Here is an 18,032-nt window from a genome sequence, read left to right as displayed (position 1 = left end):
AGCATGGCCCCAGGTTTATCTCGGCTGTGCACCAAGTTCTGTGCAGCTGGATGTCTTTGAGATCGGTGCAGTCTGTGTCATTTACAGTGTGACGATCTCACACAAACAATCCACAGTGGAAATGGCGGTGTGATTTGCCACTAGAAACGCAAGTTTCAATTCTGCCCGTCTCTTTTTATCATTAACGTCCGACACGGGTGCTACTTGGAAGCAGTTTGTTGTTTTATTCAAGGCAGAATGTGGAGTAGCATTGCTAATGTGTTTCGTTGTTTTTTGCATGTCTTATTGAGACTCTGCAGTATTTACAGAAGCCTTTGGCTGTGTCTCCTGGATCAGCAATTAGCCACCCTAAAAAAAATAAAAAAAATAAGCTGTTTACTTTCATTGTTTAAAGATGAGCTGTCTTAAATTTACTTATTTTCAAATACAATGGAAACTGAAAAATATCAGCATGAATAATACAATTTTTTTTTATATATATAAATAAGTAAATGGTTACGTTTGTTTAAATACATTTTAACATTACTATAATAAATAACATATTGCTAGTTAGGTTTGCCTATGCAAAATATAGATAAACTGGCCAAAGCCAAATTAACACATATATTATAGACAGTGTTGTTGAAAGGGCTGAAATTATCAACTGGCCTTATCTTCTTATACTAACAGTTTAAATAAGGTTTAAACAAATCTCTTTTGAAATGTATGTATTTATTTATTTATTTGTTTTTTAATTATTATAATGATGATATAACTGACATGTATTAGTACAGGTAGTAGCAGATGAACAGCCAGCTGTTCTTGTTGGATCTAGTGAATGTGTGTGTTGGAGCTCCAACAATAGACACATTCTCACCCTTAAAAACTGCTTCTCCTTCCCAGGAATAAGATTTATTTTTGGAATATATATTGCCCACAACTTTGGCATCTTTCCTTTGCGGGATCTGAGGGGATTCTGTTCATCACTTAAAAATAACTTTGTCTATTTTCCCCCGGAAAAACCACAACAATCATATTGGTGGATACTTGACAGGGCAGCGGGTGGGGCCCGGGTTTGTGTGTGTGTGTGTGTGTGTGCTGCTCTTGCTCCGATTCTGATTGGATGTGTTATCTTAATCATATTGTGTCAATTATGGCAGAGATTTCTTGGTTTAAAAAAAAAAACAAAAAAAACCCTGGAGCGTTTTTCTAAAACCTAATTAAAAACAGCCCGATTTTGCGGAAAAAACGTCCAGTTGGCAGCACTGCAGCTGACATCCGACGGGCCAGAAGGAAGGCTCTTGAGGGCTGGATTTGGCCGGCGGGCTGCCAATTGAAGAACCCAGATCTAGACTGACCCATCCTCATTACCCCAGAAAAACATGAAATAATCACCAGGCAATACAGGAGACTCAGGCAAACCCAATTTGAGGTCTTTCATTAATAGGGTTTTGGATGTGAAATGTAGGTGATGAATGATGTTCATCTAGCTCTGTCTGCATCTTTCATGGCCTTTCACTGTAATAATTATTGGTTGAGACAGTTGGTTTAAATTTGTTTTACAATATGCAGCTCCTGGTGTTCGGAAGATGTTTGTGGTAGTGATATATTGTTTTACAGCAGAGGTTCTCAAACCTTTTTTTTTGTTGCTGGGACCCCTTTTGGAAATGTTTCAGGCTTTGCTCTACCTATCAGCCTCAGAAATATGTATTTGTGGCAAGCACAATATAGGAGACAGAATTGCTCTCCCTCAGCATAAGGAAACATTTATTTGTGTAAAATAAAATATAGGACCTACATCTCAAGCTGCATCCACACTGGACTCGAGTGACGCGAGCGAATAATTTAGAAGACACTGCAATCAAATGGGAGTATCCAGGCCAGCAGCGAGCGACGTTGCTTTGAGATTTTTGCTTCACTAAAATAGAACCTGTTTCTATTATTTTATTTTATTTTTTAAATATAATCACATGACTGGAATGAAACTGACCAATCAGAAGCAAGGTTAACACCCTTGACACACATCAAACACACGCCTCAACACACGTCACGCCTCAAAAGTTGAACGACTACAAAGACATCCAGAAGAAAGACAATGCCTGGGTGGTTTGCAGGTGGTGCATTTAGCAGCACAGAGACATTTTCTTTCCGATTTATGCAAGTTGCATAAAATAGGTTTATTAATAAGCAAAAATAAACCGGAGCATACATGCAGTTTACATATCCAGCATTTAAATGAAAAATGTGCACTTTTGCTGGCTTTTAAAAATGACACAAAGGTCCTGCATTCACACAACTTGAACATGTGACCTAATTAAGCGATGACTTTTTTTTTTCTTTTGTTTGTTTTTATGGTAAATAACGTTTTCTTCACTAAATTTTTCTGTGCCACAAATCCGTGACAAGAAGAAGGTCTTTACATAGGCACACATAGAAGTTTTGTGGAGATTCACCAAACAAACAAAAATATTATCAAGGTCCTACTATTCTATACATTGTAAAACAAAGCCATAGTTTTGAGCCATGCTTATAAAGCATTTTCTGTCAAGTTCACTGGACTGTTTTAAAAGGAAAAACTAAATACAAGTAAATAATACAAATTAAGTGGGTGTGTTACATGTTCCCATGTGTTGCTACAACTGTTTACGTGTATTGTTTTAATTTTTTAAACTTTAAATTGCATTCTCTGCCTCAAGATGGCTTCCCATGTACCCGCATGGATATCTCAGAACTAGATTTCCCATCATCCTCCTGCTCACAAATGCAACTGAGATGGATTCACCAGTGATTTTTAGTACACATTTCCGTGACAAAAACCCAGCCTTACTTAGCAGTTATTAAATAACTCTCCTCCATCTAAAAGATCGAGAGGAATTTACCACAGAATGGTCATTCATTAAAAGGAAGTAGAGCGTCTCAATCTCACGTCTGCTGTGAATGCTGACGGACACACTTCTCTGAAACATGGCGGGCGTCACGACTATCGCTCACATAGGTACGAAGAAACACCAGCAATAAGCAAAATCTGACACTCCCCATTACTGTATGTTTGTGCAAATGGGTTTTGAGGTTTAATTCGCTTTAAATAATGAATTAATTATTGGATACTACACAGCATTTTGTGTTTTGGTAGTTGAAGAGTATTAAAAATGTAAATAAAAAACTGTGTTAAATCTTTCTTGGTGTTGTTGTTTTTGAATATTTCAGTCCAGGTTGATAGCACTTACTCTTCTAACATATCCAGAATAAATAGAATAGAAAAAAAAAAAAAAAATCAATGTTGAAGTATTTTTATTGGGGTTGTTAATTTCTGAATGCCATGTGTTTAAAATTACCAAAATTATAGATTGAACAGCAAAAATTAGGGTATTGGCTTGCCAGTAGGATTGGTCTCTCCAGTCAGTTCTTTGGACCTCGTAGGATTTGCTTGCCTTCCAAAAAAGGCAGATAGACAGCCTGGCCAGGGATTGAACCTGCTGCCACCACCCAACTCAATTAAGGAGAGAACAAATTTCAACTTTGTTTTTAACAAAAAGGAAATCTTTAACATTCAGTCTGACAGCTTATACTGTATTAGGAAACAATGGATTTTTTAAATTACCATTTTCTTGTCAGATTTTATTGGAAATTGCCCATTTATTTAAATTAATAAATCCAGTTTGAGGCATGCAATTTGAAAACAAAATGGAATTTTAGAGTAAAAGGAGCGTGCAAAACAGTGTTAATGCAGCAAGTGTCATTATAGCATAAATAACCCCACTCAATGTTATAGTACCCAACATCCAGCTCTGTGTTGTTCTGCTGGGGTATATAGTTGATCAATCAACCTCCCAGTTTCCTTTTCTTTTTCTATTGCTATGCATTACTGCTCAGTGTGCCCAAACAGTAACTAGAAAGCCATCAAGGTGCACGATTGTATTAGAAAACGCCACAACATGAAGTTTGGCAGAAAAGTTCCCTGCTTTGTGTATAATAAAGTTACAGAAAAAAACGTTGACAGTGTTTAGATGGTACAGCCAGCAGCGGTGTTTGCTATAGGCTGTGGGGCAGTGCTGGGCAGATGCTGTGGACACAGCTAAACCCTGATGCTGTGCTGGGTCCTAAACTCAATTTCCAAGTGCTTCGCAAGGGACCCCTTGCACACCCCTGTGATTGCTCCGTGGTTAGGCAGTGCGGTCAGAATTCTCACTAACCCAGTTTGCTGTATGTGGTTGGTATTACACCCTTTTTAGTGGCCCCAGCGGTGTAAGTGCAGTCTGGCAGGAACTTGACTGCCTTGCCAGGGCATGGCTGCAGCCTGTAATACAGACAGTGAATGCAGTGCTCTTGGAGAGATTACCACTATCTGATGGCTGTATTACCCAGTTCCTCTGCATTGCTTACACTCAGGGTTAGTAGTACAGTACTACAGATAAGGGGTGGTAATATATGCCCAAACATCAGGTCTGCATACTGTAGGAATATGATTTATTTAGGAGTTTGCTACATTGTTATGATCGGTTCTCCTGAAGGCAGTTGCTTTACAGTTGCTTTTAGCGTGGATTGTATTAAGATACTGGGATGTGGATTAGCAAAAGTCTGGCTTTTATTACTCAAAGACACGACACCAGTTTGGGAACGACTGTATTTTTATTATATTTTTTTTTAATGATTTCTGCCATAAAATGTCATTTTAAACAAATCATGAGAATGCTTAAGAAATACCTTTATCAAAACCCAAGTAATGTGACCTAGCATAAAGACTACTGGATGAAGCATTTTACTACATTTTACTACATTACATCTCTTTTTATTACTGTGTTTTACATTACAAATATTTATCCACTTATTCCGTTTTGGTGTTTTGTGGTACTTTTGAAGATATTTTTAAATTCAAGCGTTGAGCTGGCAATAATAATTTAAATAAATTCAAATAGCATTACATTACCACTTTTTGTGTTCTTGTTTTGAACCTTTCCTTATGTTTTTTTTTTTTTCAGGTTGGTTGTTTCTGGAAAGCTGTCTATGTAGTACTTGTGTTTGTGTGCCTTGCCCTTCCTTTCCCTTCTGTTTTTCTTTTCTTTTTCTTTTTTTTTAATTTGAAGGGCTCTGGTTTCAGACTAATCCTCTTGTTGTCACGTAGTGTTCACAATGTGATAAATGCTAATGAAATGTAACATAATGATTCAGCAGTGACATTTTTGCATGGGAATTAAACACTAACAAATCTTAGCCCAGGGGTCACATATAAATTATAATAATACAAAAATCTGCTAATTCCTACAATACAATTAAGCTTCAGTTTTGACTTTTTCATTTTCGTGTCTAAGTCAATCAGGCGTCCAGAGTGGACAGTTATTACACACCAAATTGAATTTATATTAATTTAAGTAATGAGCCAATATTGTTTTACAGGTATGAAAATGCCATTGAGAGGTGCTTTGTTTTTTTCTATATTTTTATTATAATTTTTTTTTTTTCATATAAGTTGGTATTAATCTAGAAGATTTGAAGACCACTATTTGTTCTGTCTGGAGTCATATTGGTCCCTTGTCAAGAGAAGAGGCACGACACATACTGTTGGTTTGAGCTTGACAAATCTTGGATGCTTGTTTGTAAATGTAGGCCATTTGCCTTTACAGGTATGCTCCCTTAGGTTTTCAGATCCATGTAACGTATTTGTGAGCTGCTCCTGTCGTCTTACGCAGTTGCACTTTTAATGCCTTTTGTTCATTTTGAGAATCGCCTGAAGCTACATTATTATAGGAAAGGGTTAACACACACCAGCTGTGCTGTGCTACAGAGCTTTGAGGGCCTCTAAAACCAGGTACGACCTTTTGGAGCCAAGCGTTTTGGCAAGTGGCTTCCTTAGTATACTGAAAAGGGCACTATGCAAAACGTTAGTCTCCTTCACTTGGTTTCTTAAAAGTTTTACCTTTTTTTTATTTTGTCTGAGTGTATTGGAATTCTGAATGGACTCTGAAATCAGCTTAGCAACAGCCAGAGACCTACAGCTACCGTAGTTAAGAGTAGGGAAATTATCTATGAAGCAGCAGCTTTAAACAGCTATTATGGTGTGCTGTTCTACAAATTGAAACTTTTACCTTGTTCTGTGATAACCTTTTGGCATTTTACAACCAACTAACAAAATATAAAAAGAAATAGATTTTCAACACTACCGCACAGTATTTCGCACCTTTTGAATGTGTTTTGTATTCAGTATCACTTACAAATAATTGTTTAACAAAGTATCAATTAAATGAGTAATAACCAGGACTTAAAATGCAAATGCTTGCTTGTGCGTGCTTCACTGCAGTCTAAATATACTGTAGTTAACACCCTGTTTACTCAAGTTCTGAGGCTTTAGATTAGGAAGACATTAACTGAAGCACGTTTTTGAAGGGTTTTCAAAGCTAGTGCCCTAATTATAGCTTACTCTAACAACAACCTTTCCCCTAGAACCATGATGTTTTTGGGGGGGAATTTACAAATCTCAACTCTGGCCCATTGTAACACAAGGAAAGGGACTCATCCAGTTATTCAAATTTCAAATAATGAAGTAGCTAATCTGAAAACAATTCCAGTGCTCTGTGAGGACTGCATAACAGCACTTTCTCAACATTGCAAAACTATCTTTCTGTTACTAATTCTGTGGATATTCAGCTTATGGACAAGTGTTCAATGCACAGCATCAATCTATGAAAGCAGATCATACTAACCAGCTAACAGCACTTACATTTAGTACCAAAATATAATGCAAGAAGTGCCAGTAGACCTTTAGCACATTCTTCCTGTGAATCAATCATGCTGTAAAATGCAGTTTGCTAATAATCTGTTGTAATGGCTGATTGATTAACTTTTGCTAATTACAAGCCTTGGTTGAATTTAAACGGACATCTTGTGCCTGTAGAAGTGAATCACATATGAGCAGATCACTATTAAATCCAGCTATGATTCTTGGTGTCTGTTGATTTAACCTCCCGCTATTTCTCAGAACGCTGTAACCGCAATGCTGTAATTGTTCCTCTTTCAAACTGGTACTAACTTTGGTCCATTTTACTTCATGTTTACAAACCACTGTCATAACTGCTTTACCCTTTACAGTGTGCCTGTGGATGCTTTCTGCCTGTCTAGTTTGTTTCTAAAGTGATATGTAATCTGCTGAGCTTCATTCACCTGTTCTGAGGCCATCTGTTGTGGTGCTCTTTGAAACAGTCAGTGCCTCCAGCACATTTCAGGTTTTCAATCTAAACTAATTGAACATTTGTAATGTCTTTGTAGGAGGTTATTTTTGTGTTCTTATAGAAGTAATTGTTTTTGTATTGGTCTATATTCCCTTTATTGAATCCGGCATGTCTATAACCATTACCCACAGAAAAGAATAGTTTGGTCATTTTATTCTACACTGCGCCAAGGTAAGCGCATTTTACAGCACAGAGGAATTAGATTGCCTCATCCACCTATCTGTGATTATTTTGGGAGTACCCCCTTAAAAATAGGTCCTTGATACAATCCAGTGCTGTAAAATGATCAGATATACTGTAGATTAATTAAATCAGCCCTTAGTTCAACATATAGGCTGTACAATGTAAGTTTTCTTTTGTTTTATCACTTGCAGGAGGTATGCCATTGCTTGGAGACTGTCTCATCTAGACCTCAGTGCTTTGATATTCTCCAGAATGCCATCTGCAAAAATTTGGTAAGTCCAAGAACTGGTAGAAACTGTGCTGGTGGCTCTGCATTCAAAGCAGCTTCAGCACAGTTAGTGGGCAGGCTGCCTACACGTGCAGTAAGTAGTAAACTATTTGTGTGGTTTACCCCCATATAAAACTAATGCAAGTTTAATATTGTATACACCCATGAGTCACTTGTTGGGTGCCCTTGCTCAAGATCTGATATATTTAAAATGGTTCCCATGATTTTGCTTGTGGTAGCAATGAGCTGGGACAAATATTTGAATATCCAAACATATGCTGCTTGCAGTGTATTTGTGGCTTGTATTGATTCATATAACATCATTTATAACCATCTATCAACCAACTCAAATTCTACTGTAGAGAAGAGTGATTCTCTCCTGTCTTTAATGGGTAATTGGATAGGGTACCAGGTTTATTTTACTCCAGAGATTTTATTTATTTATTTATTTTTATTTTTACTGTTAAACAGTATAAATACAGCCAATTCAAAATGAAAGAATACTGGTATTAGAATATTTGTGTACATTTTTAAAGAATATTCGAACATGAAAAACCCAGCACTACCTAGTTCTGAATGCACTTTGTAGTGATGGTGGGGATCCTTTATTTTTAATTGTTTATCTTTCTTCCTCTTGCCTGGCCTGGGTGTGTGCTGCCTGTTGTGCGTTGCTTGTGGTGTTTTCTCTTTGTCTGCTTGTCTGTCTGCATGTCTGTCTATCTGCCTGTCTGCCTGCCTTTCCTCTCTCTCTCTCTCTCTCTCTCTCTCTCTCTCTCTCTCTCTCTCTGTCTGTCTGTCTGTGTGTGTCTCTCTCGCTCTTGCGCTCTCTCTCGCTCTCGCTCTCTGACTGACTCTCTCTCTCCCTCTTTCTTTGCAGGCTGGTCTGCGTGTGGTTCCTGACAGCACAGCGGCGGCGGTCCTCAGTGCAGTGTCCAGGCTGCTTGTCCTGGCCTACATCCCCAGTGAGGTGCTGCTGCGCTTCCTGGCCAGCTGCTGCTACAGCCTCCTGCACCACCTACTGACCCTGGAGAAGAGCGCAGCTGAGGACAGCGCACACAAGAGGTGACAGCGTTTATCCACCAGTGTTAAATAGTTAAATATGAATACATTTTAAATCCCTAGTGCCACAGTTCCCGCATGTAGCCACTGCCAAAACCGTAAATTAAAAACTGTGCCCCGAAATATTAACCATTTTAAAATCTCCAGTTTTGCATTCTCTTGGTGTAACCGGTTTCTGGAGTGGCATCACAAGTATTGCGTGGGGGCTGCAGTCTGTGATCTCTTGAATGGAGTCTGCACCCTGGAATACCACAGCGGTGATGTTATCTCATGAGAACCAATTTCAAGAAGGGGAAAGAAGCAAGCTTGTAATGTTTATTTCTCCTTGTGAATCTCTTGTGTTCCGTATGAAGAAGTCACATTGTTCTAATTAATGAAGAAGAACCCATTGTGGGCATGTGGCCGTGGGCTATTTGAGAGTTGACAGAGTAAGGGTGACGTTCAGGGCTGGAGAAGGTGATCCGGGGTGCACTCTATATATAAGAAACCACTAAAGACGCATGACTACTCGTACAGTACAATAAGCTCTTCAGGGACTTCTCACTTTTGTGAAAGCTAGGTTGTGTGTACTCTTAACACTATGTAACACAATTTTTGTTCCTGGGTAGTAAGTATTATTTCCTAATTGCTTATGCCTCAAAAGTATAGAAGATGGCTATTATTCCCGACAAACTTTGCTTTTGTGACCAGGACAGTGATATTTTGAAATTTACCTATTTCCAATGAGAAAACGGGCGAATTTGTGTCTTTTCGTTCACATAAAGTCAGAAAAAAACAACATATGAATCCAAATTAACATGTATTTATACTAAAGTAATACAAAAATGACTACAAAAGATTTAGAAGTGAGTAGTTTTTCGAGATTTACGATTATACTGTAAATCACTTTCACGAATCAGCCCCCAAATGTAGTCTCCCATCATGTTCTCGTTATACTGTCCTTGGTAGCGGCGTTCAAAGTCCAGTATATCCTGGTGGAAGCGCTCGCCTTGCTCCTCCGAGTACGCTCCCATATTCTCCTTGAATTTATCAAGATGAGCATCAAGGATATGGACTTTGAGGGACATCCTACAGCCCATTGTGCCGTAGTTCTTCACCAGAGTCTCAACCAGCTCCACATAGTTTTCGGCCTTGTGATTGCCCAGGAAGCCCCGAACCACTGCGACAAAACTGTTCCAAGCCGCTTTCTCCTTACTAGTGAGCTTCTTGGGGAATTCATTGCACTCCAGGATCTTCTTTATCTGTGGTCCGACGAAGACACCGGCTTTGACCTTTGCCTCAGACAGCTTAGGGAAGAAGTCTTGAAGGTACTTGAAGGCTGCCAACTCCCTATCTAGAGCTCTGACAAATTGTTTCATAAGGCCCAATTTGATGTGCAGTGGTGGCATCAGCACCTTCCGGGGGTCCACCAGTGGCTCCCACTTGACGTTGTTCCTCCCCACAGAGAACTCGGTCCGCTGTTGCCAGTCCCGCCTGTGGTAGTGCGTCTTGGTGTCTCTGCTGTCCCAAAGGCAAAGATAGCAGGGAAACTTGGTAAAACCGCCTTGGAGACCCATCAGGAATGCCACCATTTTGAAGTCTCCTATGACCTTGATGCTGTCTCAGAAAAATGCAGATATGTATCCACTTAGGCAGCTGGAACTAAACTGAACTGGTGGGCTTAAGGCCCCTGTATTTATACTACTATTTATATTACTGGAAAGTTCTAGAAGTTACTCCAAGTTTACTCAGCACTGAATCTATCTGGAATGTTCTGGAAAATAGGTAAATTTCAAAATATCACTGACCTGGTCACAAAAGCAAAGTTTGTGGGGAATAATAGCCATTTTCTATACTTTTGAGGCATAAGCAATTAGGAAATAACACTTACTACCCAGGAACCAAAAAAACAAAAAATTGTTACACAGTGAAATGTTCTTATCATTCAGTAATGATTCAAAAGGGGTTATCTGGGGCTCATCAGATAATGTTAAGGGTTCATTCCCACTCAAGCACACAGCTCTGCCCTGGACTGGATTATTCTGGTAAAGTGAGTATTATAACATTTACTGAACAGGGTCAGACAAAACTAGAGAAACCTCTGCCACAATACTGTCGGTAGGGCATAGGTGCCCTTGCTGATTGCTGGTGTTTTTTAATTGTTCTGGAGATACAAGCAACCATTCCTCACCGGGAAGCATGGAATTGGTTAAATACCAGTAGTATTTACTAAATAACAGTCTCTGGGGAAGATGGGGAAGCATGGAATTCAGCAGGAATTTCTGTAGAATTCATTGTAATGCTCAGCCATCACAATCACACAAGATGCTCTTCTGACCACTACTCTGTTTGGCTTGTGTTGTAGTTGTTTGCCGTGCAGGTATTACAGTTGTTTGCTCCTCGTTGAACATCTGTAGTGTTTGGGTCTTTGATATGGAAGTAACTGTTAACCAAGAGCCTGTCAAAGTCAGGTCTGCTGTCTTGCTTGCAACAGGGAGATGCAGTGTTTTATTTAATGCAGAATATTTGGTATTTGCATAGCACCTAAATCAGTTATGAGAGACAGTCCAATTATTCTATACAATAAGCATGCTGGATTATTGCATTACTGGAAGTATTGCACTGATGAGCGTGCCCTGTGGCCCTTGAGCCCTTCAGAGCTGTCCATTAAGGTTTGGTGGTGAGCCTGTGCATTGTCTCCTCATATGGGGGATATCCAGGCCACCTCCACGGATTTGATTTGATCCTCAGGGAGACGGGCTCGCCCACGCAGGAGAACGTGCGCTGTGCTAATCGCAGGCACGCTGCGCTCCCCTTGACAGCTCAAACATCACCTGCTACACACTTGCTGCCTTCCGCAGCTATGAACCCGGCGCTGGGTAGGAAGCTATTAAAAATACATGGCCCACACAGCTGGCAGAAACATCTGGTACACCTGAAAAGGAAGAGGACGTGATTCTCTCCAGATACTGAGCTGATGCCTCACTTGTTCAAGTGCAGGAGTGTACTGCAGTGATGCAGGATAGCAGATGCTTATATTGGGCTATTCATTGTAGTTTAAAGATAATTGAACTGGTCGGTATGTGATGAGAACATTTACTACAGGCATCAGGGCAGCCTAACACATTGAGGCACACAGTTTATTATTATTTATTTAGCAGATGCCTTTATTGAAGGCGACTTACAGAGACTAGGGTGTGTGAACTATGCATCAGCTGCAGAGTCACTTACAATTACGTCTCACCCGAAAGACGGAGCACAAGGAGGTTAAGTGACTTGCTTAGGGTCACACAATGAGTCAGTGGCTGAGGTGGGATTTGAACTAGGGACCTCCTGGTTACAAGCCCGTTTCAGAAATTGGCTTGTAACCAGAAGGTCCCCGGTTCAAATCCCACCTTAGCCACTGCCTCATTGTGTGACCCTGAGCAAGTCACTTAACCTCCTTGTGCTCCGTCTTTCGGGTGAGACATAATTGTAAGTGACTCTGCAGCTGATGCATAGTTCACACACCCTAGTCTCTGTAAGTCGCCTTGGATAAAGGCGTCTGCTAAATAAACAAATAATAATTTAACCACTGGACCACACAGCTTCCACAGTATCTTCAGTGACTGTTCTTTGTTGGATACAGGATACCCAACTCTTCCCTTCCCTCTGGGTTCACAGCGGTGAGTATTCACAGTGGGATAGTTCCCTGGCATTGCTTCAGGGTGTGTTGGTTTAGTTATGGAGAGTAAAAATAGTCTGTCGTCAAACAAGAAAAACAGTGTATCCCACTTGGCTGCAGATGATTTTGAATGGAAATCGGATTTGTTTGATATTTTTGAAAAATGTAGCATACACTTTTTTTGGTTTATTTTTTTTAACCATTAAGACTCTAGGTACTACATTTATTGGACTATTATTTTTTTTTCAAAGGAGAATATAAGATAAGAACATAAGAAAGTTTACAAACGAGAGGAGGCCATTCAGCCCATCTTGCTCGTTTGGTTGTTAGTAGCTTATTGATCCCTGAATCTCATCAAGCAGCTTCTTGAAGGATCCCAGGGTGTCAGCTTCAACAAATTTACTGGGGAGTTGGTTCCAAACCCTCACAATTCTTTGTGTAAAAAAGTGCCTCCTATTTTCTGTTCTGAATGCCCCTTTATCTAATCTCCATTTGTGACCCCTGGTCCTTGTTTTGTCTTCTTTGTTCAGGACTGAATAGATTCATTTATTTTAGCCTGTCTGCATACGTCAAGATGTTAATGTTACAAAATGAAAAACAAAACACATTGAAAGTACTTTGAGACCTTGGAGTAAACCCTTTGAAAATCTCCCTAGGTTTCAACTGTGCTACATCATTACTTTCATTAAGTTCATACAATTGTAGCCAATTTAACGGATACATTCTGGGTAAAGTGTACTGTCTGATTCACAGAATTTCATTAGTTAGTCAGTTTGACAGGGTAAAAGGGAAAGAAACTAGCAAACACACATTGTGCTGAATCCACTAGAGAGCCATGATGCTTTATACTGCCACCTAGTTAGATCTGAGGGTGATACATTTGACACATTTTGTTTATCAGTTGTGTTATGTGGTAGTGTTTATTGATGACACCACGTGTTTGACAAGCAACTGTGGGTATGCAAATATATGTATCTGTGTAATGTTTTTGTTTTCAAAACTCTTTGTTTAACTCTGGCTGTGTGTGTGTGTGTGTGTGTGCTCTAAACCCTGTGCGTCTCTCTCTTGTTTACAGGGAGGTGGTGTGGGGTGCATGCCTAGCAGCTCTGAGCGGGGTCCCCCGTGTGCTCAGACTGATGCTGCAGAGCCTACGAGTGACGGACGCCTGTCAGGAGGAGCTGCCAGTTATTGCTCAGATCCTGCGCCTGCTGCTGCAGCACGCCCAGCTCCGCAACCACATGATGGCCAACGCAGCGCTGCTGCAGCAGATTGTCCAGGAGATCACGGTACGCACAATCCTTTCCCACTGAGCAGCCGAACCAGGGGCAGCTGCCACTCTCTCTGCTGCCGAGCCATGAATAAATACTGAAGGCTTTCTATTGGAGCACCGCAGTCTCACTTACAACCCTGCTTGCTTACTGTGCCATTCCAATAGCAGAGTGACCGTTTTTGACTTGAGTGTCTCCAGTGCTTAATCTTAATTTTGTAATTGTTTATTTATTAACAATTATAAAATTTAAATACATACAAATTGGCGGTAGGGGGTGAAAGTAGTTGCAGGAGGCTGATTGTGTCTTTTTAGCTCAGAGCTGCTGTGACAAGTAGGCTTCCAGAGAGAAGGAAAACTGTCTCCCTGTAGCTCAGCCTACCTTTAGGGAATGCAAACAAACTAGACGACTTGTCTGCCTTTCCGATAAAGAGCAGCACTGAAGGCTGAAATACTGAATAATGTAATACAGTCGGCGCTGCTTTATCGGGAATTAAAAATATCCCAAATAAGCGGCTATCTCAATTAAAAGAGAGGCTTTTGAGACAACCTTAGTCACACAATGAAATGAAATCACATCACATTATGATTAAATGTTAAATACACAATTTAAAATACTGTATCCCAATTAAACAAAGTGACGACATAAGTAGCATTGGGAAGAACCGTCTCCCATTTAAGCACTGTACAATGGATCATAATACAGTAGGGGGGACACTGCAGCTAAACAAACAAAACACAGAGTTCAAAATGGGTGCCCAGTTGTCCCTGCTGCTTTACCTAACCTTTTGTCAGTGCAGTATGCAATTGCCATCTGTCCTGCCTGAAAGATGCTTGCATTTCAATTACTTTTTTTTTTGTCAGATTAACGTTTTTGTTTAAGCACCGTAACCCTGTGTGCTCCCTCTGAATCTGGGTCCAGAGTTCATACAGGCCATGGGGAAAAAAAATTCAAGGACTTTTTCAAGGACCACAATTTTATTTAAGGACATCATATGCTGATTTTAGTGAAACAAAGATTCCATCCACTTACCAATGCATTGAAAACTGTGTCGTATTAGTTAGTATATTGTACAGTTAAATGTACTAATGCTTTTAATGATCAAATGTATTTTCTTTGATCCATAAATCAATGTTATGTGTTATACATTTGCAGTGTGTTAAATGCTAAAAGAAAATATTTAAACATAAATTGATAAACTGAAGAAAGTCAAAAGACAACAAACATCTGACATAGGCAGGTTGCAAAATAATCCTGTGAAAGGGTTGTGGCCCCGGCAAAGATGGTGAATGCGGAAGACTCGGAGGTGGAGAACTGTGGTTTAATTTTATTTACACTAACACCAACAACATTCAACTAACAGTGCACCCATTTCGTTTAAAGATTATAAGATTTATTACGTACAGGTGTGCACACATCTTAACTTACTTCACCACAGCACACAAACAGAAAAAAGACGTTGAGACGTTGAAATTTATCAAAGGTATCTGAAAGAAAATGGTGCAAACAGGAACATCCATCAAATAGCAGTACAGCAACTCAACAACATATTGACAAAATGTATCCTGTCAGTCAGACAACAAAACAGACCACCGTGGTATACTGGAAAGCATAGACAGGTATTTGAAGTGACACAAATATGAAAGTTTAATTTACTACAGACTTTTTCAAGCTATTGTAAATGGCTACAACTGATTATAACAAAAAAAAAAAAACACCAAAGTGTGCATAATATAAGCCTGTAATCGTATCTCGGCTGGATAAATGACTCGACGTCATCTTGCCACGAGAAGCCTCGAGAGATAGATATATATATATATTATTTATTTCTTAGCAGACGCCCTTATCCAGGGCGACTTACAATTGTTACAAGATATCACATTATTTTTACATACAATTACTGGTTTTTACTGGAGCAATCTAGGTAAAGTACCTTGCTCAAGGTACAGCAGCAGTGTCCCCCACCTGGGATTGAACCCACGACCCTCCCTCCGGTCAGTGGATTCAAGTCCAGAGCCCTAACCACTTCTCCACACTACTGTATATATTAGCTCAAAGAGCCAGCTGCCCAACATTTCGATATGTTGTATATATCTTTCTCAAGGGAGCCTGTGTTTGAATCAAAACATTGGAGGTATTTATAGGTTTTTGACGGCATGACGACTTGTTATTGTTTATGTTGGAATCCATGATTTATTTTTACATGATGTAATGGTGATCTGTATATTGTGACATGATTTTTACTTCTATTTTAAATCTGTATTAATCCTAATTAACATTATTTTATATAAACTTATATTTATATTATCATGCAATGCTGGCTCTGAGGATCAGCCTTGATTTGGCCTCCGCAGCGCATCAGCATGCACAACTTTTAAATTAATTTTGTTTATTTATTTAAATGTTGTTATATATTTATTGGAATTAATTAGTTCATTCTTTTCTGTTGAGTCCCGCTGGCTGGCTCTGAGGGTGTTGATTGTTCACCCAAAAAATGCGCAGGAGGAACAACAAGTGGGGAACTAGATATACAGTAATGGAACTATGCCAATAATGGAAGTTGTTTACTGGGACCTGGCTTGAGAATACAGATTACTGATGTGTCACATGAGGCTCTATTATATCTTACCAGCCAAGCAAGGGAACTGAAATTTCCTGGAATATGCTAGAAGAAACATACTGAAAACTGAGAGCAGCTTAGCCTTGTTGTACGCCAGTGATTCAGTGTGGAGAGTGTTTAAATTGAACAGTTCTGTGAAATTTGTCTTCAGACATGGACACGCAAGGTCAAAATAAAAAGGTAATTTTAAAACTTTAAAAAGAGTCGATTAAAAGAAGTAATCAAGACCGGAAACCCCTTTTAAAGCTGTATTGTGTGAAACTAAGGTATAATGTACCTGTCTTGCGAAGCCCACGATTCACAGGCAAACAGGAAATCGGGGTAATCAGAAACACTTCACATACTGTACTAGATCCAGAAAGAGAAATAAAATGTAATATTAAAATATTGTATACACTCAGCAGTGTTAAATTAAGAAATGCCAAAAGAAACTAAATGCATTTAAGTTTTAGACTGTTTGAAACATTGCATTTCTTTCCTTGACTTTTACAATGTGCTCTTTTGAATATACTTCTGAAGGGGCCCTCTCTTTTTCCTTTTCCAGAGGTTTCGCAGCACTGAAGCCCGGGAGCAGTGGCTGGTGGACCTTCATTACTGCTTCAGCGTCTGCTTCTCTTCGCAGCCCAGAGGCCCTGCAGCTACCCGGGAGAACTACTGATCACCCTCACCAGTAGGGGTGCTCTTGAGGCAAGGGCCAGATGGATCATCACCTTTAGGTCACATTGCAAGTCGTTACAAAACTAGCAACAGACAAGTAAGACACCCCCTTGATCCCTTATATTAGTTGTTTGTTACTAGTTTTGTAACATCAGTTTTATTCCTTTTTCTAAAGAACAAAAAATTGTGCAAATTGCAGTGCATCAGCCCCATGTTGCTGGGTTGCTGTGTTTTCAGTGTGTGGTTATACATTTTGCTTTCTGCTGTTTTTCTTTTAAATTGGTGACAAATGTTCTAAGTGCAGTCTTTTCTTTGGGATGCTGTGCCAGTAGAGGGTAGATGATGAACTGGACCAGGATGTAAGAGGGAAAGTTAGACCCAAGCTGTTTTATTCTTCAACATTTAAACCCCTGGTTTGTTATGGCAGAATGTGCTTCTCTGAAGGACAGTGCTGAAACAAAACAATCAAACAAACAATTGCTTTAAATGTATATGGAGGCCAAAATGTGTGTTCACTTGAGTAAAAAAATGTTTGAGTGTAAATAATAAACACTTTATTCCTCTGTGTCATCCATGAAGGACATCTTCAAATCTCATTTCAAAGTTATGCTGGTTTCTCCCTTAGAACCCAATAAAAAAAGTTTGAAGTACAGTACTACATTATTTCTATGTAGGGCACACTGTTAACTATCTGTTTGTGTACAGTATAAAATAATTGAGTGACAGTCACCTTGTGTATACAAACAAACATAATGTTAACCATCGTGCAACAAGGCTCCCAGCCAAATGGTTTTATATCTGTAATGTATTTACTGACTTATGAAATAAAACACATTGTACTTTTCAGTTTGTTTGTCTCGTCTTTTCTCTTTGTAAATGTAGTTTTGTGAGGTGCTGCTAGGGTTTGTTTTTACACCAAATCTATTTCTGTACAGTAATACAGTACTATATTATACCTTGTCTTATAAATGGGACTGGATATTAAAGTACCCTGTGCCTCCTACTCTTCCCAGTACAAGAAGGGAAGCTCATGTATGGAAGTGGAAAAGCAACCCACTCAGTCAGATTGCTGCTTTGCCGATTTTTGTTTGTATTATATTACTTTAAAGATTATAAGAATGAAGTTACTTGT

General features: G+C 39.3%; 1 protein-coding gene across 3 annotated transcripts in view; it reads left to right on the top strand.

Moving 5' to 3' along the window:
* tex10 (testis expressed 10) overlaps positions 1-17,746 on the top strand; it is a 75,444-nt gene extending 57,698 nt beyond the window's left edge. For all 3 annotated transcript variants that reach the window (XM_033993726.3, XM_033993725.3, XM_059012951.1), the window contains exons 12-15: positions 7,577-7,657; positions 8,531-8,715; positions 13,431-13,641; positions 16,788-17,746. In XM_033993726.3, coding sequence (XP_033849617.3) covers positions 7,577-7,657; positions 8,531-8,715; positions 13,431-13,641; positions 16,788-16,901 — 591 coding nt within the window. In that variant the 3' untranslated portion in view covers positions 16,902-17,746. The remainder of the gene's footprint in view (positions 1-7,576; positions 7,658-8,530; positions 8,716-13,430; positions 13,642-16,787) is intronic.
* The last annotated feature ends 286 nt before the right edge of the window (positions 17,747-18,032 follow it).

The sequence above is a fragment of the Acipenser ruthenus genome, chromosome 3 (assembly GCF_902713425.1).
Source record: "Acipenser ruthenus chromosome 3, fAciRut3.2 maternal haplotype, whole genome shotgun sequence".
Taxonomy (NCBI): Eukaryota; Metazoa; Chordata; class Actinopteri; order Acipenseriformes; family Acipenseridae; genus Acipenser; species Acipenser ruthenus.
This window is presented reverse-complemented; position numbering and strand designations above follow the sequence as displayed.